The sequence below is a fragment of the Salminus brasiliensis genome, chromosome 21 (assembly GCF_030463535.1).
Source record: "Salminus brasiliensis chromosome 21, fSalBra1.hap2, whole genome shotgun sequence".
NCBI classification, from domain to species: Eukaryota; Metazoa; Chordata; class Actinopteri; order Characiformes; family Bryconidae; genus Salminus; species Salminus brasiliensis.
The window spans coordinates 1,199,097-1,221,899 of record NC_132898.1 but is presented as its reverse complement, the minus strand read 5'-3'; the positions used below and the strand labels follow the sequence as shown (position 1 = coordinate 1,221,899).

General features: G+C 41.2%; 2 protein-coding genes across 2 annotated transcripts; both read right to left on the bottom strand.

Annotated features, from left to right (window-relative positions):
• Positions 1-4,396: 4,396 nt before the first annotated feature.
• On the bottom strand, positions 4,397-6,815 carry LOC140542844 (P2Y purinoceptor 1-like). Its single transcript, XM_072665788.1, has one exon. The coding sequence runs from the start codon at positions 6,764-6,766 to the stop codon at positions 5,708-5,710; it is 1,059 nt and encodes a 352-aa protein (XP_072521889.1). The 5' UTR covers positions 6,767-6,815; the 3' UTR covers positions 4,397-5,707.
• Positions 6,816-13,559: 6,744 nt separating this feature from the next.
• Positions 13,560-22,420, bottom strand: LOC140542895 (CCN family member 5-like). Its single transcript, XM_072665849.1, has 5 exons — positions 22,310-22,420; positions 19,461-19,677; positions 18,434-18,682; positions 16,433-16,668; positions 13,560-15,528 (listed from the first exon to the last, which is right to left on the bottom strand). Exons 1-5 carry the CDS (start codon positions 22,370-22,372, stop codon positions 15,247-15,249), a joined length of 1,047 nt encoding a protein of 348 aa, XP_072521950.1. The 5' UTR covers positions 22,373-22,420; the 3' UTR covers positions 13,560-15,246.
• Positions 22,421-22,803: the final 383 nt, after the last annotated feature.

Genomic DNA, 22,803 nt, shown 5'->3' with positions numbered 1-22,803 from the left:
GGGTTTTTGGAGAACAGTGGAGCGGACTTTGCAGTACTCGACAGATCAGATATAATTTATAAATTCTTCAAACTAATAAAACTGTTTTGCTCGCTGGATTATAAATGCTTGCATGATGAATAATACTTTACAATATTTCAGTTCAAGAAATTAGAATAAGCACCAGAAGGGCCACACAGTGTCAGTGATGTGAATCACCACCAGCTATAAGCTTTCTCAGTGTTTTAAATATTAAATATTTATATTCATATTTATATAAATACACAAATATTATATTCCTACTTTAGTTAAAATATAAAAGTACTCTTTTTTATGTACTTAAGTATAATATATATATTGTTGTGGTACTGTTCACTGCCACTTAATATCTGAGTACTTGTCCAATTAACCAGCTCTTTAAGTTCTTTAACTTATCAGACGATTACATTCTCAGAGCAGGATGTTTAATAAAAGGCTGGTTACCATGGAAACACAGCAGATCTATCGAATCAAGTGCGTTCATCTGAGAAATGTTCAGCCTGCTAGCGCCAGTACGAAGATGCTCGACCTGTTTCAGTTCATTCGCACTTGCACCTTTATACGCTTACTGTTGTAATGTAGCGCTGATAGCACCTACTGGACATATTTTAAAGTGCAGGAACGTTACTGGAATTGATGGATTAACGCATGAACGGTCAATCATATTGCTTTTAAAGAGTAAATCTACTTCAGGGCGGGGCATAGAGAGGTTCAGGTAGAATAGAAATCAGCCAGTTAGATGGTTTTCCAATTGAGACATCCAAATGTTGGGAATGTCAACATTTGGAAAGTTGCCACTCATCGCTATATAATGGTGTTAAGGCGGAGTTACATGTGCAGTACAGATGCATTTTCAACCACTCGGGGGCGCACTAGTCAGGTTTGGACCGGCAAAAGTAGAATTTATTAGCATTACATGTTTCTTTTTGGTCAAATCTCTGACGGTTTGTAAAGTGAGCCCTCAAATACTCAGAAATACAGAAACACCAACAAGCACTTAAAGCCTGCAGACTGCTGTTCGGACTAGCCCTAGTGCAAACACACACATCCGTTTCTCCGAACAGCAACATTTGGATACTTTCCCAGGGCGAAGCTTAGTTTTAGTCAGTTTATGGAAAAGCGCCAGCCGTTGTGTCTGGACATGCTGTCATCTTTCTTACTGTACATGAATAGTCCCTCCAGGAATCTGGAGGAATCTGATAGAAATACAGTAAACTTTTAAACTTTACCCCAATCTAAGGTGTGAAGAGGGGCGAGGGAATGCAGTGAAGTACAATAGCTTACAATATTAATAGTAAAAATGAAATATAAGAAAATTCGAGGATGTGGGCCCTTTATTTTGGGCTAAACCTGTCTGATCTACAGTACTGCGCTTCTATTCAAGATTAGGTAAACCTTCTCCAGCAGGGTTTTATAAACAGTGCGGCTCCTTTTTAAGGCCATTTTTAAGTCCACTGACTAGAGTTCTGGACTGGAACCAGGCAGAGTTACTGCGCCTCTACAGCTCTACAGCCTCTGTTAACCTGCTTAGCTGTACATTCCAGTTAACTGCTCTTGAACCCCAACCAGATGCTGATGGTGGAACGGTTGGGAAACCTCCCAGCATTGTTTAAGCCAGTGAAGTGTTTGTCCAAGTGCAGAAGAACACATCTAAACACTCCTCAGTTCCAAATAACTGTTCATTCCGTTCCCCTCCCATAGAAGGAGCTCGGCTGTGTTTCAGGACTGAGCGACTGTGGACGAAGCCAGGTTTACACACAGTGTCAAAAGCAGAGCTAACAAATGACATCAGAGACGTTAATAATGAAGATCCCGCTGAGTCGGAGGGCCTGGACCTTCCGCTGTTTTACTCTGTTAATCTGGTGACCGGGAGATGGTGATGGCAATGCAGGCCCAGAAAGCTAATAGCTTAGCTTATCTTTCTCTGGATCTTCCGAGTCATCTGGAGTTTCATTATTAACATATCTGATGTAATTTGTTAGCTCTGCTTTTGACACTGTGTGTAAATCTGGCTTTCTCCACTTCCCTGTAGAGAAGAAGTACTGCCAATAGAATAGGACCCTCTGGAGCAGATCAACATCATGACCCTATTGGCTCCTTGTTGCCTAATAATGCCAGGCGTGGGCTAGTAAAGGGGTATAAAGCCCCCCAGCATTGAGGAGCTGTGGAGCAGTGGAAGAGCTGTGTTCTCTGGAATGATGATGGTGGAGCTCCATCCAGTACTTTTGGGAAGAGTTGGGGAGTTAGGGATGATCTGACCTCACTAATTCCTAATTTGGATGCAATCAAATTCTCACAGCAAAGTCTTCTTCGCTGGACAGTAGAGACTTACTTATTCCAACAAAAGCAGCTCAACTCTTTTTAGTACCCTTGATTTCAGAAGAAACAGTGAATGAGCAGGTGTCCCAATACTTTTGCCCATATAGTGTAAGTGTATAATGACAATAATGGCACCTTCAGTTTGCAGTTTTTCACTTTATTCAGCTGTTTACAGGCTATATAACACAGACATTCTTAAACAGACTAATTTACAGCACGGCCACAGTCCGATAAAGCGTTACCCAGCCCTGAAAAGCAGCGACAGTGTTTGTTCGCTTCCCCGAAATGAAGATTTTACAAGTGCAACTAAGCCTCTTCTGTAATTCTTTGTTCCACATCCTATCGCTTAAGTAACGGCGTCAGTTCAGTCGAGAAAGGGTTACACACCAGTCCAGCAAACCTTTCATTAAACGTCCCGTCATGTCCTGAAGTCTTCAGTCTGTCTGTAGCAGGTTTCAAGGTGTCCCAGGGCTCACTGATTTGGGCCTGTCCATCATGCAGTGGTCATCTGACTGACTAGCTGTCCACTACAGCTAAACTCTAAGCTAACATGGTTCTACAGAGCACTGAAAATAAGTCATATGACCTGTAACACTGATGGAACCTCTTTCAGTGCTATTTGGTATAAATACTACATCACGATATTTAAAGACTTTTTTCACGATATTTATCACGATACGATAAAATATCGTCATATTGCCCAGCCCTACATTTAAGCACTTAAATCAGAGTAATATGACTGATCTCTGACCCCAGATTCAGTCGATCAGTCAAAACTGATGTGAGCTTCTTTAGTTTACAACAAGAGACGCTAGGCTAATGTGGCTAACAAACACTGGACTTGGACTGTCACCAATTTACCCGTCTCTGTAAACACACTGTTTCTCAGCCGGTCTCTCTTGGTAAAGGGGTGTGGTTTAGAACAGGATGCGACTTTTACTTCAGCCAATAACTTCTGTTTTTCAAAAATAAGGACACTGGGGACATGGTCATCATGGTTAGGATGGTGTGGCTGGGGGCTTAAAGTAGGACTACGTGACAAGGTACGTAGACTACTTTGATAAATCACCACCTTCAATTTTTAACTAAAAAGAAGCACTTTTACCACCCTGTTACACAACATCATCTCCTTCCACTGTAAAAATACATTAATAAATACATCAATAAGACAAAATGTAAAAATCAGGTAAAGACAAACCTGATTCGTGTTTATTTACGTTCACGTTTACGCATTTTTAGGCTGTGCTCAATCGGCGGTGGCGGTTGATGAAGATGCAGGTGCGTGTAGACCAATAGTGGCGGGCGCTGAGGAGGCGGGGCTTAAGCAGGCATGTTTAAAGTTGCGTAGCAGCTGTAGAAGAAAACTCTGATGTGAAATCAGTGCAAAATCCTGATATCAGCTTACAAGACCACGCAGAAGGAGAAGGAGGACATCTCCAGCAAAAGGGGGACGCCTGGTCATCCCAATATGGACAAACATGAGCTTCTCCGCGGGACTGAGCAGTGTTTATGAAGCCTTTTTGATCTGGGTAATATGACGATATTTTATCGTCTCGTGATAAAATTCGTATCGTGATAAATTTCGTATTGTGATAACAGTAAGCTTCTCTAATCATATGGAGGAGACTGTTAGTGCTGAATAGCAGTTTATAAGAATCTGATACGGATGGTTTTAGTCTGTGATCACATGTATCGTAAAAATATCGTGAAAAAAATCTTTAAATATCGTGATACAGTATTTATACCATATCGCCCAGCCCTGCTTAAATGCTTCTTCAGATACGAGGACAGCCTCTCGTAGACGGTTCGGTACGGCATTAAAAGGGTGGACCCGGTGTTACAGCTCATAACTTTTAATGCAAATAAATATAATTTCGGGGGCGTGTGTTTACAGAAACGAGATTAGCTACAGTCCAAGTCCAGTGTTTGTTAGTAACATTAGCCTAGCCTCTCCACCTCATTTGCAAACTAATTGCCTGCATCTGTTGTGATCCAGTGATCAATCATAATTGATAATTTTTTTCGAATTCCCAGAAATCATCAGGGCTTCTCGGAAGAACCCTCAGGTCTCCCCCCCACCCACCCAGACCTGACAGGGCTGGCAGTGCTAGTATGACGCATGCCTGATTGTTGTCTGCAGTGCTAAGGTGTCTCTATCAGTTTCTATCTAAATCCTTTCATTTTACTCTGAGCAGCCGTCTGTGGTCACGGAAGATTCAGAATGAGAACCAGAGAGGAAACGCCTCCCTATCAGTGCTGTAATGAATATTAATGGTGCTGTGAGATCCTGTCTGGAGGCCCCACCACCACACAGCCCGCACTGATGAAACTCCCAGTGCGCCGCTGATCGCGTGCTAGCCAGGCATCTGATCAGGAGCATGATAAATGCTTCATGCTAGGAACAGGCCTGGCCTTTACCTCCCTTCGCTTCCTCTGCAGACCAGCCTCAGATTTAAGCAGGCATAAAAAACCCCCACGCTGAACAATCAGGCCATAAGTCATCAGCGTTTCCTGACATTCTGAAGTGGGTTGCTGTCACTGACCCTGGTCAGAACAGTGTGGAATGTAACACCAGCCTATGAGCGGCCGAGTTCTAGCAGACCAGCATTTGAAGCTCAAGGTCCACCTAGCCTCGCATGCAGGCCACGATTCAGCACATAGGCTGGACCAGGTCTTGAAGTTCTAAAGCTCCAGCACACGCTGATTACCAGTCAAGTAGGAAGTCAAACAAGTCTGTCCAGAAGTATCCAGACACCCCTTACGGTTAGTCACATGTTCAAGTAAGTGCATAGAACAGGGTTCCCTGGAGCAGCTCAGTCTAAGGTCGCTGTGCCCAAAGCAGGGCATGGGCTGGAGGGGTGTAGAGCCCCCCAAGCATTGGGCTGTGGGGTCCTCTGAAGTGATGGAGCTCCAGCTGGCCATCGGGTCCACCGATGCAGGAGCGGAGGGCTGTCGCCAATATCCATAACATTGTTCATGTACATACACTATATTGACAAAAGTATTGGGACACCTCATTCACTGTTTCTTCTGAAATCAAGGGTATCAGGATGAGATGTTGGATGAGATGATCACCACCAGACCTCCTCCTGCCTGGCATTATTAGGCAGCATGGTGGCAGTACCTCTCTACAGGGACTAGACAAGCTGTGTGTGTGCATTTGCATATCTGTGTCAGCAATGGGTGCAGCCTAAAGTAGCTGAACGCATTCATTAGAAGGGGTGTCCACAAACTTTTGGACATATAATGTATCTGTGGACGTCAACTTTCTGAACTCATCCGCCGTGTAGCACAGCAGGAACACCCCCGAACCTCCTGAACCAGAACCAGAACCGGACCCGGTTCTAGGGTTAGGATGTGTCCAGCAACATCAGTTCCTCTCATCCCCCACAGCGTTGCGAGCGTCTGGCCGACCATCAGCCACTGAGTCCATCTCCTGAGGCCTGCGGTAGATGATGGCGCCGGTCAACTGCATGACCGACAGCCTGGCTCTCTTGCTCATGTCGTGGAGCCGCATGAGGAACTCATCGTTCCCCACCAGGTAAATCAGGGGGTTGATGGCGCTGTTCATGCACACCAGCCCCCGGCTCACCTGGTGGGCCACGTAGATATTGTCGAAGCTCCTGTGGCACGTCCCCTCGGCCTTCAGAATCCTGGTCTTCAGGTTCAGGTTCCTGAAGACGTGGTATGGGATGAAGCAGATGGAGAACAGCACGGTCAGCATGACCACCAGCTTCAGGCAGCGCTGCTTCAGCAGAGTGTTGATGTTGGCCCTGGTGGCCAGAACCACCACGATGTGGCCATAGCAGAGCAGGATGATGAGCAGCGGCACCACGAAGCCGCTGAAGGTCCAGCCCAGGCTGTAGGACAGGTAGTCTTTGATCCACTGGTCCGTCGTGGTGTCGTAACAGGCGTCGGCCGAGGAGTTCGGCAGGGATTTGTCGAAGTACATGTCAGGCAGGATCTGCACGAACACCAGAGCCCACACGAGGGCGCTGATGGCCACCGACATCCTGGTGTTGATCTTACCCATCACCTTCATGGTGTGAACGATCCCGAGGTACCTGTACAGGCTGATGCACGTGAGGAAGCCTATGCTGCCGTACAGGTTCAGGTTGAAGCAGAAGCGCGTGATCTTGCAGAACGTCTGGCCGAACATCCACTTGCTGTCCGCCGCGTAATAGCTGACCAGGAACGGCAGCGTGGACACGTAGAGCAGGTCAGCCACGCCGAGGTTCAGGATGAAGACGTTGATGTTGCCGAGCTTCTTCCAGCCGTTGTAGACCGACCTGAGCCCGAACACGTTGGCCGACGCGCCGATGATGAAGACCAGGATGTAGACGGTGGGCAGGAACCTGTGCGTAAAGGGCAGGTCAATCGGCTGGCACCCCGACACGTTCCTCGAGACGTTGCCTCTCGTCGCCTCCATGCTTCTCAAGTTCAGCCCTTCAGAAGGCTGTGCTGCAGACTGGCGCGTGCTGGGCTGCACAGCTGCCTCATGAACACAAGACTCTTTGACTCACTGCAGGAGGACGCCCACTTCCCTCACCCAGTGTAGGAAATGCCCATTTATGCGTGAATCAGTGTTTTCACGTAAGCAATTAACGTCATTAGGTTCCAGATAGACCTATAACACTGATAACACTGATATCCAGTATGAAGTTCTGATAACACTGATATCCAGTATGAAGTTCTGATAACACTGATATCCAGTATGAAGCTCTAATAATATTAATATCCAGTATGAAGTTCTGATAACACTGATATCCAGTAACATTAATATCCAGTATGAAGTTCTAAAAACAATAATATCCAGTATGAAGCTCTAATAATATTAATATCCAGTATGAAGTTCTGATAACACTGATATCCAGTAACATTAATATCCAGTATGAAGTTCTAAAAACAATAATATCCAGTATGAAGCTCTAATAATATTAATATCCAGTATGAAGTTCTGATAACACTGATATCCAGTAACATTAATATCCAGTATGAAGTTCTAAAAACAATAATATCCAGTATGAAACTCTAATAATATTAATATCCAGTATGAAGTTCTGATAACACTGATATCCAGTAACATTCATATCCAGTATGAAGCTCTAATATCATTAATATCCAGTATGAAGCTCTAATAGCATTAATATCCAGTATGAAACTCTAATAATATTAATCTCCAGTATGAAGCTCTAATAACATTAATATCCAGTATGAAGCTCTAATAGCATTAATATCCAGTATGAAGTTCTAATAACATTAATATCCAGTATGAAGTTCTAATAACATTAATATCCAGTATGAAGCTCTAATAGCATTAATATCCAGTATGAAGCTCTAATAACATTAATATCCAGTATGAAGTTCTAATAGCATTAATATCCAGTATGAAGCTCTAATAACATTAATATCCAGTATGAAGTTCTAATATCATTAATATCCAGTATGAAGTTCTAATATCATTAATATCCAGTATGAAGCTCTAATAACATTAATATCCAGTATGAAGCTCTAATAACATTAATATCCAGTATGAAGTTCTAATAACATTAATATCCAGTATGAAGCTCTAATAGCATTAATATCCAGTATGAAGCTCTAATAACATTAATATCCAGTATGAAACTCTAATAACATTAATATCCAGTATGAAGTTCTAATAACATTAATATCCAGTATGAAGTTCTAATAACATTAATATCCAGTATGAAGCTCTAATAGCATTAATATCCAGTATGAAGTTCTAATAACATTAATATCCAGTATGAAGCTCTAATAGCATTAATATCCAGTATGAAGCTCTAATAACATTAATATCCAGTATGAAGTTCTAATATCATTAATATCCAGTATGAAGTTCTAATATCATTAATATCCAGTATGAAGCTCTAATAACATTAATATCCAGTATGAAGCTCTAATAACATTAATATCCAGTATGAAGTTCTAATAACATTAATATCCAGTATGAAGCTCTAATAACATTAATATCCAGTATGAAACTCTAATAACATTAATATCCAGTATGAAGCTCTAATAACATTAATATCCAGTATGAAGTTCTAATAACATTAATATCCAGTATGAAGCTCTAATAACATTAATATCCAGTATGAAGTTCTAATAACATTAATATCCAGTATGAAGCTCTAATAGCATTAATATCCAGTATGAAGTTCTAATAACATTAATATCCAGTATGAAGCTCTAATAGCATTAATATCCAGTATGAAGTTCTAATATCATTAATATCCAGTATGAAGCTCTAATAACATTAATATCCAGTATGAAGTTCTAATATCATTAATATCCAGTATGAAGCTCTAATAACATTAATATCCAGTATGAAGTTCTAATAATATTAATATCCAGTATGAAGCTCTAATATCATTAATATCCAGTATGAAGTTCTAATAGCATTAATATCCAGTATGAAGCTCTAATAGCATTAATATCCAGTATATTATTATTGAATGTAAAATATAAAAAATAAATATTATGATTAGTGATTATTGTTTATCTGGTTGAGTTGAGGAGAGGAGCTGAAGCACAGTAAAGCAAACAGTACAGTCTGAATCGCCCACACTGTCGGAAACACAGCACTTGCAAACTGATAGGAAATGATCTCTGCTTTTCTCCCTTTTTATCTCTCGCACACACACACACACACACACACACACACACACACACACACACACATCCTTCTATCTAATTCAGTGCTGAGTGCTTTTTGAAAGCCTTTAGTTTTAATAGCCTGTATTTAAGAAGAAACAGTGAATGAGCAGGTGTCCCAGTACTTTTGTCATTTTTTTTTACAAGGCGATGATTAATTTTTTGTAATGTTTGGGTCACGCTAGGAAAAGTCATTCAAGTTAAATTAAAAAAAAGATAACTCAGGGGGTTTTCTCTGTAGGTAAACGTGTTCGCAAGTCATTTCTGGCGCCCAAGACAACACAGGGGTTGAATAATAGTGCAAATCTTTTGGTGGTGTTACCATCTACATCTCCACCACAAGCCAGATGTACATGCATTTCCTGCCTCAGACCGCAGATACAGTTTAATTTGTCTATTCATGGTACAGACCAGCAGCTTCACACCCCTGTATGAGCTGATAGCTGATGCTGGACATACAAATACAATCAAGTGTGAAAAGGCCCAGCTACAAAACCTCTGTCAGCTAAGAGACTATTTCTGGGCCTGATTTGAATGTCTGTTTTACTTCTCCTTCTGCAGCACCAACCCGCCCCTGTTTCACACCGCTACGCCCTGACCTCCTGTCACTGCGGCTCAACATCAAAATAAGAGCCAACAGACTGCACACCTGGAGACACTGGCTCCTCCATCGCTTCTTCTGCAATCCTGAGTGTTAATAGGAAGTTGGGCCTCCTTTGCTGCAGTAACATCCTCCACTCTTCTGAGAAGGCCTCAGACTAGATGTTGGAAAATTGCTGTAAGGATTTGATTGCATTCAGCTGTATTATAGAGCATCAGTGAGGTCAGGGTGTGATGACTAGTTCCACCACTGAAACTTATCTAATGAAGATAATGCTATTAGAACTTCATACTGAATATTAATGTTATTAGAGCTTCATACTGAATATTAATGTTATTAGAGCTTCATACTGGATATTAATGTTATTAGAACTTCATACTGGATATTAATGTTATTAGAGCTTCATACTGGATATTAATGTTATTAGAGCTTCATACTGGATATTAATGTTATTAGAACTTTATACTGGATATTAATGTTATTAGAACTTCATACTGGATATTAATGTTATTAGAGCTTCATACTGGATATTAATGTTATTATAGCTTCATACTGGATATTAATGTTATTAGAACTTCATACTGGATATTAATGTTATTAGAGCTTCATACTGGATATTAATGTTATTAGAACTTTATACTGAATATTAATGTTATTAGAGCTTCATACTGGATATTAATGTTATTAGAACTTCATACTGGATATTAATGTTATTAGAGCTTCATACTGGATATTAATGTTATTAGAACTTCATACTGGATATTAATGTTATTAGAGCTTCATACTGGATATTAATGTTATTATAGCTTCATACTGAATATTAATGTTATTAGAACTTCATACTGGATATTAATGTTATTAGAGCTTCATACTGGATATTAATGTTATTAGAACTTTATACTGGATATTAATGTCATTAGAGCTTCATACTGGATGTTAATGTTATTAGAGCTTCATACTGGATATTAATGTTATTAGAACTTCATACTGAATATTAATGTTATTAGAGCTTCATACTGAATATTAATGTTATTAGAACTTTATACTGAATATTAATGTTATTAGAACTTCATACTCAATATTAATGTTATTAGAACTTCATACTGGATATTAATGTTATTAGAACTTCATACTGATATTAATGTTGTTAGAACTTCATACTGGATATTAATGTTCATAAAATTTCATACTGGATATTAATGATATTAGAACTTCATACTGGATATTAATGCTATTAGAACTTCATACTGGATATTAATGTTATTAGAACTTTTTACTGGATATTAATGTTATTAGAGCTTCATACTGGATATTAATATATTAGAGTTTCATACTGGATATTAATGATATTAGAACTTCATACTGGATATTAATGTTATTAGAACTTTATACTGGATATTAATGTTATTAGAGCTTCATACTGGATATTAATGTTATTAGAACTTCATACTGAATATTAATGTTATTAGAGCTTCATACTGAATATTAATGTTATTAGAACTTTATACTGAATATTAATGTTATTAGAACTTCATACTCAATATTAATGTTATTAGAACTTCATACTGGATATTAATGTTATTAGAACTTCATACTGGATATTAATGTTCATAAAATTTCATACTGGATATTAATGATATTAGAACTTCATACTGGATATTAATGCTATTAGAACTTCATACTGGATATTAATGTTATTAGAACTTTTTACTGGATATTAATGTTATTAGAGCTTCATACTGGATATTAATATATTAGAGTTTCATACTGGATATTAATGCTATTAGAACTTCATACTGGATATTAATGTTATTAGAACTTTTTTACTGGATATTAATGTTATTAGAGCTTCATACTGAATATTAATATATTAGAGTTTCATACTGGATATTAATGTTATTGGAGCTTCATACTGGATATTAATGTTATTAGAACTTTATACTGGATATTAATGTTATTAGAGCTTCATACTGGATATTAATGTTATTAGAACTTCATACTGAATATTAATGTTATTAGAGCTTCATACTGAATATTAATGTTATTAGAGCTTCATACTGGATATTAATGTTATTAGAACTTCATACTGATATTAATGTTGTTAGAACTTCATACTGGATATTAATGTTCATAAAATTTCATACTGGATATTAATGCTATTAGAACTTCATACTGGATATTAATGTTATTAGAACTTTTTACTGGATATTAATGTTATTAGAGCTTCATACTGGATATTAATATATTAGAGTTTCATACTGGATATTAATGATATTAGAACTTCATACTGGATATTAAGTGTTAATTGCAAAGCTGTTGGGTGAAGCTCAATGCTGGGGGCTCTATACCTCTCTCTGTACCCCTTCCTATTTTATTGGTCACTGCCTTTTTCCAGTATAGATACACCTTAGCTAGTAGCTACATTTGCTAATTAATAAGGATGTCTGAATACTTTTGGACACAGTGTATGCAGTGTGTCAGACCCAAAATCTTCTTATTTATTGGCTTAAAAATGCATTCATAATTTTGGTGAATTTGGGTTCATGCTAATGTCACAGATAGACCTGATATAAGCATGTTTGCTTAAATTGGAACGATCCCTCGACACGGTTCCTCCAGCGTTCCTCAGCTCTGTGGAGAAGGTTCTGTCTGTGTTTACACGCTAAAGGAAGTCCCACCGTCTTCTAAACTTCATCCATTTACCAACTAATGAAGATCTGGAGGAGCTCTGAGAGATTTAGGCTTGCATTTACAGAGATGAGGAAATTGGTGACAGTCTAAGTCCGGTGTTTGTTAGCAACTTTAGCCTAGCATCTTCTGTTGTAAACTAAAGAAGTACACATCAGATACCAGACACGTCTTGGCTGATTGACTGAATCTGGGGTCTGAGATAAGTCATGATCTTTGATTTTTTTACTGAACTGCTCCTTTAAGAGGTCGGAACCATCAGTCCACCTGGTGGCACCTGTCCCTCAGCCTCTAGACTGGGTCAGCATTTGCACATCAATGTCAGCAATGGGTGCAGCTTAAACCAGCCGAATGCATGCATTAGCAGGGGTGTCCACAAACATTTGGACAAATGGGGAATTTATGTAGAGGTACAAGAACCGATTAATAGCTCCGCTCTGTCTTCGCATGTTTCCAGTGTACTTCTGTTGTTGCCAGTGGTGGCTCCTCCCTCCAGTGGGGTGAGGCCTTCCTATTTATCCCTTTCCTGGGATTTAAACTCATGACCTCCCATCTTTTAACAAGCAGGCAGTTAGACAGTTGCGCCACTCAAGGGCTGTGAGGCCATGTAGTCAGATTTACTCAGAACTGGGTTTTGTTTCAGTAGTGCAAGAGTGGCACTTAACAAGTATCAGAAGGTCATAAGTTCAAATCCCAGCAAGGCCTCAATCAAGATAGGCCAGGGGAAAAGCTGTTTATAAGCTCCTGTGTTGAATCTGCTTCCTGTTGACCTACCTCTAGGCTGTAGCTCCGCCCTCTCGTTGTTATCCCAGGTGTTCCTTGATCGTGTTCATTATATAACCCTGTGAGTGCCTTTGTTCGCAGACATTGTTGTGCTTGTGGGATTGTGGCCTGTGTTCCTGGCTTCATGTTTCTTTGTGTTGTAGTTCTCAGTGTTTGTGTTTTCTACTGTCTCTGATTCTGTTTTTGCCGAGTTCAGTTTCCTGCGTTCTGTTTGATTTGTCATGTTAAGATAAGATAAGATAAGATAATCCTTTATTAGTCCCGCAGTGGGGAAATTCACAGTGTAGCAGCAGAAAGGGATAGCAGCATGTTCATGGATGGACTTTAAAAACAAACACCACTTACATGCATCCTGTTCCCAGGCCTGCTTTGTTGCGGTGCTGGAAATGATTCAGTTGTATGATTATAATTGGGCTTTTCTTTGAATCACCAAAACAGCTCACACTTACCTGGAACCACACTCCTGAGACAACTCCCGGACATTTAACACATATTTATTAAAAGGTTCTGTTAAAAGTAAACATATAATACAGTGTACAAAGAAGTGAATAATAGGTTTATTCAGTTAGCAATACGCTCCCGGGTCAAAAAATAAGTCACCTTACATGTTTAAGGTGGTAGTAACTTCAAACTCCTGCAGATGGCGCTGCACGAGGATAATGGGGCTATAAATACCTGTGGGTGTGTGACAGAATTCGTAGGTTGAGAAGAGGTGGTTCAGTGCAGTGAGGGTCTTGTTGGATGTGTGGAAAATGGGCCTCAAAGTAGATACAGTTAATGATTGGCTAAAAGGAGTGACTGCATTTGGGCGTGGCCAAAGACCACAGTGTGAAGGAAGCAGCTGAATCTGCGTACGGTCATACGGGTCTACCAGCAGTGGCAGAAACCATTAACATCAGCTTTGAGACCCATTGTCCACACATTCAACAAGACCCTCACTGCACTGCACCACCTCCTGTATTTATAGCCTTATCATCCTCGTGCAGCGCCATCTGCAGGAGCCTGAAGTTACTACCGCCTTAAACCAGCAAGGTGACTCATTTTTTGTCCGGGAGCTTAACCCACAGATGGCATCGAACTCCACAGCTGTACAAATGGAAAATAACACCAACGGATTCCTGCTGGAGATGTGACAGAAGTTGGGCCTCCATTCTACATGTCCTCGGGTCGGGTCCAGCACTTAAGGGCGGGTGGAATAAAATTTGCAAGATTAAGTTTGAAGACTTTTAGATATAACCACTGACCGTCAGGACCGTGACTTCTACCGTTCTGAAAAGAGATGGATTGTGTTGGCTCTTCCCGGAGGAAGAGACACCTGCCCCCTTGTGGAGAATGGTCTACTACAGTGGTGCAATTAGCTGCTTATGAAAAAGTGAGATACCCCCGACTGAACCGGCTTGATGAGGATAAGCGTATGTAGAGCCCCTTCACCAACTGGCCTCATCAACCCACTAATTCAACATCATATACCTGGAGGAAATGCTTTTCTTGTGGTTCCCTATGGGTTTTTTAATTTATAAAATTTATCGGGTAAACTTTTTAATAAAAATAAAATGTAAAAATTATAAAAAGGCAAATACAAAAAATGCAAATTGAAGCTTATATCATCTTAAATGATCCCTTTATGACTTTACATTTGGTCCCATTCGCCGCAGATATCAACACAATTCTTGTCAAAAGAATATAAAAATAGCTGTTTAAATGACCTGGGTCAGTTATTCTGTTATTCTGGAGTGTGTCGAATATTTTGGAGAGTACACGTTACTCTGTACCTGGTAAATGCATCAACACACACTTTGACCTCTATGTCTATTATTTAGGTATTAATCTCTGTACTGTCATAGTCCTCTGATAGTAGCTATAATACACCCTGTTCATAAAGAAATGCAGACTCCAAGCTCTGGATACAGAAGGGAAGTATAGCTCGTTATTAAATATGTACATAAATACATGTGCACAGTATAGCAGACTGGCCTAAAGGCTGACCTGACCTCTTGACCCCTATTGCATATTCAGTTAATAATCTTAAGACTTGGCAACTTGGAACCGGTGTAGGCCCACATACAGACCCAGACTTAGACTTTAAGGGGTTAATAAATGTATAGCGAGTGGATATTTTAAGCCCATATCCCAGAGATGGCAATACTGCTGTAATCTGAGCCATCCTAGAGCCAGGATCTGGTCCTCCTGGAGCTGGTCCGTGGCAGATGAGGACAGTGGAAATGGCAGACGCACGTCTCGATGACCATGACCATGTGCTGAGTGATGCCTCCCTGAGGACAGCGGAAGGCTGTGCGGGTGGTTCTGGTCCGGTGAGGGGTGCAGCAGCGCTTGTCGGTGCATGTGCCGCAGAACAGGGGCCTGTAGGAGCGAGCGCTGAAGCAGCCCTGGTGCTCCAGCCGGACGGGGAGGGGCGACCGGTAGCTGCTCTCACACACGCCCGTTCCCTGGAATGCAGGGCCTCAAATAAACACTGTCGGGGCAAACACTGTGCAGCCTCGCTGCTAATCGATCAAGCCAGGGCTGCTGCGTCCACACTAAGCTCAGTTTACTCTCACAGTAAAGGAGCAGACTGGCCCAAATCACCAACACTGCTGTTACCGGTTCTGACCGGCCTTACATTAGACGGATCACAGCCACACAAAGCACAAAGAGAGGTTCTTCAAAGGTTCTTTAGTAGATAACTGCTATATATAGAACCACATAAATGCTTGAAGGGTTTTCACCATGAATACCTGTTTCTATGTAGTACCAAATAGGGTTCTACTATTGTTATGATCACATGACCACGTTATAATTGTGTAAATAATATGTTATTACATATAACACTGTGTAGTGACATCACCTGAATGTCATGCAATCACATATGACATCACATGAAATGGCATGTGACCTCATAACGTAATCACATGTAACTGAATGTGAAATACACTATTTGGACAAAAGTATTGGGACACCTGTTCATGCATTGTTTCTAACTGTCTCTACTGTCCAGGGAAGAAGGCATTCTGCTAGATTTTGGAGGAGCATTGCTGTGAGGATTTGATTGCTGCATTCAGCGATAAGAACATTAGTGAGGTCGGTACTGGATGGAGCTCTTCCACCATCATTCCAGAGAACACAGCTCTTCCACTGCTCCACAGCTCCTCAATGCTGGGGGGCTTCACACCCCTCTACTAGCCCACGCCTGGTGTTAGGCAGCATGGTGCCAATAGGCTCATGCTTATCTGCTCCAGAGAGTCCTATTCTGTGGGCAGTACTTTTACCATTAAAAAGGTGTCCACAAACATCTGGACATGTAGTGTATTTTATAATGCACATCTCATTGGTCAGTGATATTGTCTTACTCACCGGCTGGACTCTGTCGGTGGGCGTGGAGGGGGCCGTGGAGTAGCAGGGCCTGACCTGGCATAGACGGGTCTGTGTTTGTGGGCGGCAGGCCCAGTTCCTGTTTGACATGCGGGTGGAGACACCTGGTCCGCAGCTGCGTGAGCACGCGCTCCACTCTGTGATCTGCTCCACGCAGTTGGACCACGGGCTCCCGTTGGACGTCGACACGTCCTGCCACGACCTTGCGCCTCGGTCAGCTGTGGTGATTCATAGAGCGAAGGCATAAACATCCTCACTGGTTGATTGGGAGCTTCTACCCCCCAGCCTGCTGTGTGTGCTGAGCTGGTCATTAGAACAGAGGGCTCTGAATTCTTTGTGGTGCCTCTGCTATGCAGCGGCGGGGGGATGCAGGGGAGCGTGCTATTCCCGAAGGATTAATGACTCAAGTGAAGCCCACCAAGTCTTTCTACTAAACACAACAAACCTAAGCTCGTGTATTCCATTTGGACCTGCTTCGACCACCCGAGAGCAGCGCAGATCACGTTAACACCAGAAGGTGGTTGACCACAGGACGGATTTAGAGCTAAGTATGGAAGCGTGATGGCTTCTCTTACCCTTCTACATGGGGGCCAGAAAAATGTTCCTAGACGGTTCTAGAAAAAGAACTTCCACTTCTACAGAAGCTTTACGTCGTGCTGAAGATCTTCAACCTTCAACAAGGTTCTTCACACTTGCCTTCCTCACATACAAAACCTTTAGAGGTTCCGACGTCTATTTCCATTCATCACCACTGTGAACAACACTGCCTGCATAAGAATGACTCTATAACTTTAGAATGAAGCCACATACACATAAAGTCAGTGAGTGTCTGCCTGTAATTAACTCTATATAACATTAGAATAAACCCAAATAAACATAAAGTCAGTGGCCAGTGAGAGTGTCTACCTGTAATTAACTCTATATAACATTAGAATAAACCCCAATAAACATAAAGTCAGTGGTCAGTGAGAGTGTCTACCTGTAATTAACTCTATATAACATTAGAATAAACCCAAATAAACATAAAGTCAGTGTTCAGTGAGAGTGTCTACCTGTAATTAACTCTATATAACATTAGAATAAACCCAAATAAACATAAAGTCAGTGGTCAGTGAGAGTGTCTACCTGTAATTAACTCTATATAACATTAGAATAAACCCCAATAAACATAAAGTCAGTGGTCAGTGAGAGTGTCTACCTGTAATTAACTCTATATAACGTTAGAATAAACCCAAATAAACATAAAGTCAGTGGCCAGTGAGAGTGTCTACCTGTAATTAACTCTATATAACATTAGAATAAACCCCAATAAACATAAAGTCAGTGGTCAGTGAGAGTGTCTACCTGTAATTAACTCTATATAACATTAGAATAAACCCAAATAAACATAAAGTCAGTGTTCAGTGAGAGTGTCTACCTGTAATTAACTCTATATAACATTAGAATAAACCCAAATAAACATAAAGTCAGTGGTCAGTGAGAGTGTCTACCTGTAATTAACTCTATATAACATTAGAATAAACCCAAATAAACATAAAGTCAGTGGTCAGTGAGAGTGTCTACCTGTAATTAACTCTATATAACATTAGAATAAACCCAAATAAACATAAAGTCAGTGGTCAGTGAGAGTGTCTACCTGTAATTAACTCTATATAACATTAGAATAAACCCAAATAAACATAAAGTCAGTGGTCAGTGAGAGTGTCTACCTGTAATTAACTCTATATAACATTAGAATAAACCCAAATAAACATAAAGTCAGTGGTCAGTGAGAGTGTCTACCTGTAATTAACTCTATATAACATTAGAATAAACCCAAATAAACATAAAGTCAGTGGTCAGTGAGAGTGTCTACCTGTAATTAACTCTATATAACATTAGAATAAACCCAAATAAACATAAAGTCAGTGGTCAGTGAGAGTGTCTACCTGTAATTAATTCTATATAATATTAGAATATGTATATAGCTGTGCTGTGTGTCACCTGCAGTGTTCTCCAGGAGGACGCTGTTGTCCAGGCCGTCACACACCCACTCCCTGCAGCACCGGCCCGGCAGCTGTGCAAGCCTTGGGTTTGGGCAGTTGGCAACAGGCAGGTTCAGGTCTTCGTTGCAGAGCGGGACGCATGTGACGCCACCGCCCACACAGTGGCAGAGCTGCATGCATGTGGGCTGGAACGTCTGACCCTCCTCATACCTCACACCGTCCAGCTCACAGCCCAGCATGTTCTGCCCTGCCGAGGTGGTCGATGAGTTCATCCAGGAAAGAGAAACACAGGAGGAGTTCTCAGTGGGATGAGAAGCCTTTACATGCAGTTAAAAGTGATGGGTATTAAAGGGCCCACATCCTAAATTCCCCTCATTTGGACTTTAAGATATACACTATATGGACAAAAGTATTGGGACACCTTTTAATAATTGAATTCAGGTGTTTGATTCAGTCACATTGCACACACAGGTGTGTAAACTCCAGCCTCTAGTCCTGCAGTCTGCCTTTCCTCCACACATCAGTGAAAGTACGGGAGGTTCTGAAGAGCTCACTGAACTCCAGCGTGGTTCTGTATGTAATAGGAGACACCGCTGCACCAACAACAACAAGTCAGCTGGTGAAATTTCCTCCCTCCTAGATCTTCCTCCATCAGCTGTGAGTGGTGTTATTATTGAACAGTGGAAGAGTTTAGGAGGAACAGCTCACAGAGAGCAGCTCAGCCACCGAGTGTCTGTCAGACCACGTAAAGTTACAGAGCGGGGTCAGGGCCGAGTGCTGAGCTCAGAGCTCAGTAACTGCAGCAGAGCTCCAGACCTGGTAGAGCTGCAGAGGGAGACTGTACTGTACTGTATCTTTAAGACTGCATGGCTGTAGCATTCCAGGCAATCATTGATCCAGCTTCAAAATCAAAACAAGAGCCTGCCACCCTCACCCTAGCCTCTCAGGTTATCTTCACGGACCTTGAAATTGGTTATCAGCTCTTGCACAAGTCTGTTAGATAACAGAGCAGCAGCAGCACTTACTGACACACTCTCCCGGCCCTCCCGGAAAGCTGGCGCTGTAGTCACACTGCAGGCCCTGTCGACTGTCACAGAGGTCTCTTTCAGAGCAGGGCTCGCCCTCCTGCCTGGCACACATCTGACAACACCTGCACCCATCCAGGACCAGGGGGATGCCCACTGGGCAGGTGGGAGGGGGCCAGGGGCAGTGGCAGGGTCCCTCGCAGAGCTGGCATACCACCTGAGTGAGGCAGATTATACAGACAAAAATACAGATGTTGGAAAAGGGTCCCTGGTGACATTCTCTGTATATAATTACACAGTTCAAAAATAAGCTTACAGAGCAGGGGGTTGGGGGGTTTTGGTGTGAAACGTTCGGTTCTAGATAAAGGATAAAAGGATAAAGGTGCACGTATTCGTCACTGTACAGTGTGGACTGTACAGCGAAATGTGTCCTCCGCATTTAACCCATCTGGTAGTGAACACACACTCACGTGTTAGGGGCAGTGAGTACACACACACACCCAGAGCGGTGGGCAGCCAACTCCAGCGCCCGGGGAGCAGAGAGGGTAAAGGGTCTTGCTCAAGGGCCCAACAGTGGCAGCTTGCCGAGCCCGGGAATCGAACCCACAACCCTGTTATCGATATCCCGGCGCTCTAACCGCTGAGCCACCACTGCCCCAGTCAGAGCTGGTGTTCTACAGTGGAGGTTCTAGATAAGCTCCCCCAGTCAGAGCTGGTGTTCTACAGTGGAGGTTCTAGATAAGCTCCCCAGTCAGAGCTGTGGTTCTACAGTGGAGGTGAAGGGAAGCAGACGTCTGAAGCTCTAATAAAAGCTCCTCACAGAAAGTTCTTCACCTAATGGTGATGAAGACGCTGCCTGATGCCTGAGACACGGTTCTACCAGAGTTCTGAGAAGAGTTCGGCTCTAGAACCTGCTTTTAAAATCAGATCATTAAAATGGTGGAGGGATACATGCTGCAGGGTGTAGTGCAGCTACAGAAAGTAGTCCCTAAAGAAAACTGCATTAGTTAAGATTCTCCACTGTTTTACCCTCATCATCATCATCATCATCATCATCATCATCATGATTCCATATTAAACTCAGAAGACTCGTGTAGCTGCACTGGTGGGTTTGGATAGGAGATCAATTATGGGCTGTATCTGTGTTGTAGTCATGGTGACCGAAGCCTGCTTCCATTCACCACCACTGTACAGAGATCAGTAACTTTTTCTACAAAGGAGCGTTTCACAATAAACCCCTCTGAATATAATGACTGAATTATGCATACAAGGATTAAAAATTGGTGGAATTCCCTTTCATAGAACTTAAAGGTTCTATACTATTCTACATCCTTACAGCCAAGCCAAGAACCATTAAAATACTTTTTGTATGAAAATTAACAAATGTCCACCCTGGGTCATTATAATAAATATATTAAATATCAATATTATCAATATTATTACATATTAAATATAGCTTTGTAGTTTAGGCCTTCCTTCCACAGTGTGTTCCTTCTTCTGGAACCTGGTTTATAAATCGGACAGCAGCAGAATAGCGTAAGAAGCAGGGTCGTGACCTTAGTGTTCGGAGTTCACCTTTAATCCTTAATAAAACTCTATAATCACTGATATTGTCAGTGTAACGGCCCATGTGGGACTACCTAGCTGACATACACTCTTTAAAAGGTTCCTGAAGGGTTCTTCAGTAAAGACAGTGGTTTGATACTGAATCACAGCAAGTAAAAGAAATGTCCGGAAGCTAAATTGGCTCTTTGCCTGGTTGGGGTTCTTTACATTGGTGGATTGTGTAGATGCTAGACAGTAAACAACCCATTGAAGTTATATCAATATTAACTCCTGCAAGGGTTTGAAGAACCTTTCAATAAAGTTCCTATATTCTGTCTCTATTTGAGGGTTCTTCCTGGTAACCATTACCTGGTAACTTTAAAAAGGTTCTTCTTATATATATATAAAGTATTCTTCAAGTCTTTTAAGGAAAAGTGAAAAGGTTCTATATAAAATTCTGAAAAGTAAAAGAAACATCTGGATGATTAAATGGTTCTTTACCTGGTGAGAGTTCTTAACATTTTTCATGTATGCAGATGTTTTTAGATGTTCCTTAGAGGACATTACTTACACAAAAGTTGCAGAACAACCCATAGTAGTTCTGCAAGGTTTTGAAGAACCTTCCAATAACATAAATGTTCAAATGATTCTTCCTGAAACCTTTACTTTAACTGGTACTTTTACAATGGAATTATATATATATATTTTTAATGTTGGGCTAGATAGCTTACAAACCTATTTAAAATGGGTTTTTGGATGTTTTAGTGGTTTTATATAGACTCTATATCTAAATAAATAAAAGAAACATCTGGATGCTTAAATGGTTCTTTGGCTGGTTAGGGTTCTTCACATTGGTGGAAAACCTTTTGTATATGGTTCTAGGTGGTGAACAGCCCAGTTTCTGAATAAAGTTGATTGAGATTAATGTGGGAATAATGAACCTGCAGCTTTTTGAAGATCTAAAGAACCTTCCAATGAGGCAAACGTTCTACCAATTCAAGGTTCTTCCTGGAACTTTAAGAAGATTTTTCACACTCATACTGTATATATGGGGTTATATACAGTAGCCTGTTTATAGTAAAGGTAATGGTTCTGTATGAATACAGTTAGTAAATGAACATTAATGTAATAATAATAATAATAATAATAATAATAATAACAATAAATCTGCAGAAGCTACAAAAGCTAAACACTCAGTTTGTAGAAATGACATCGAAAATCAGTTTTACTGCAAATATACAAACAAATGTAGATGTAATGGATGAAGCTTTAACCCGCAGTATGGAGACGGAGAGGACTCTGACCTGTGTGAGGACGCTGAGGAGGAGGGAGGCCGGGAAAACAGCTCCTTTACTTTCTCTCTTCATCCTGGGAGCCCAAACTTGCCTCCTATGCGAGACGTCCGTGATTCCATTAAGTGCCAGGGTTAGCAAACTGCCCGCCTCCGGGCCATTCATTTATAGAGTCGAAGGCTCTGATGTCAGAGGCGGAAAGTGCAAATAGAATCTGGATGAGGATCAAAAATACTTCCAATTCCAGAGCAGCAGAAAGTCCTGAGGCCAGGCCCTTTTTTTAAAGTGCAGCAAAGTAAAAAAAGGGCTGTTAGTTTGGTCACAAATCAAAAAAGGTCAACTGTTCTAGATAAACCCACACTGTAGGAACAGACGGAACCTACAGAAATCTGCTGCATGCTGTGTGTACATCTCCACATATCTGCACATGTACAGTGCATTATTAGACATTTAGGCTTTTTTTAGCTGCTCGCAGTTCCTCAAGGAGGCCCGGCCACCAGACCGTG

What these genes read in the sequence shown, in the direction of transcription:
- LOC140542895 (XM_072665849.1), bottom strand. Translation starts at nt 22,372, where the DNA reads ATGAAGAGAGAAAGTAAAGGAGCTGTTTTCCCGGCCTCCCTCCTCCTC. An exon ending in TCCTCAGCGTCCTCACACAG is followed by an intron (nt 19,678 to 22,309) that starts GTCAGAGTCCTC and finishes TGCCTCACTCAG; the next exon opens with GTGGTATGCCAGCTCTGCGA. An exon ending in CCACCGACAGAGTCCAGCCG is followed by an intron (nt 15,529 to 16,432) that starts GTGAGTAAGACA and finishes CCTGCATTCCAG; the next exon opens with GGAACGGGCGTGTGTGAGAG.
- LOC140542844 (XM_072665788.1), bottom strand. Translation starts at nt 6,766, where the DNA reads ATGGAGGCGACGAGAGGCAACGTCTCGAGGAACGTGTCGGGGTGCCAG.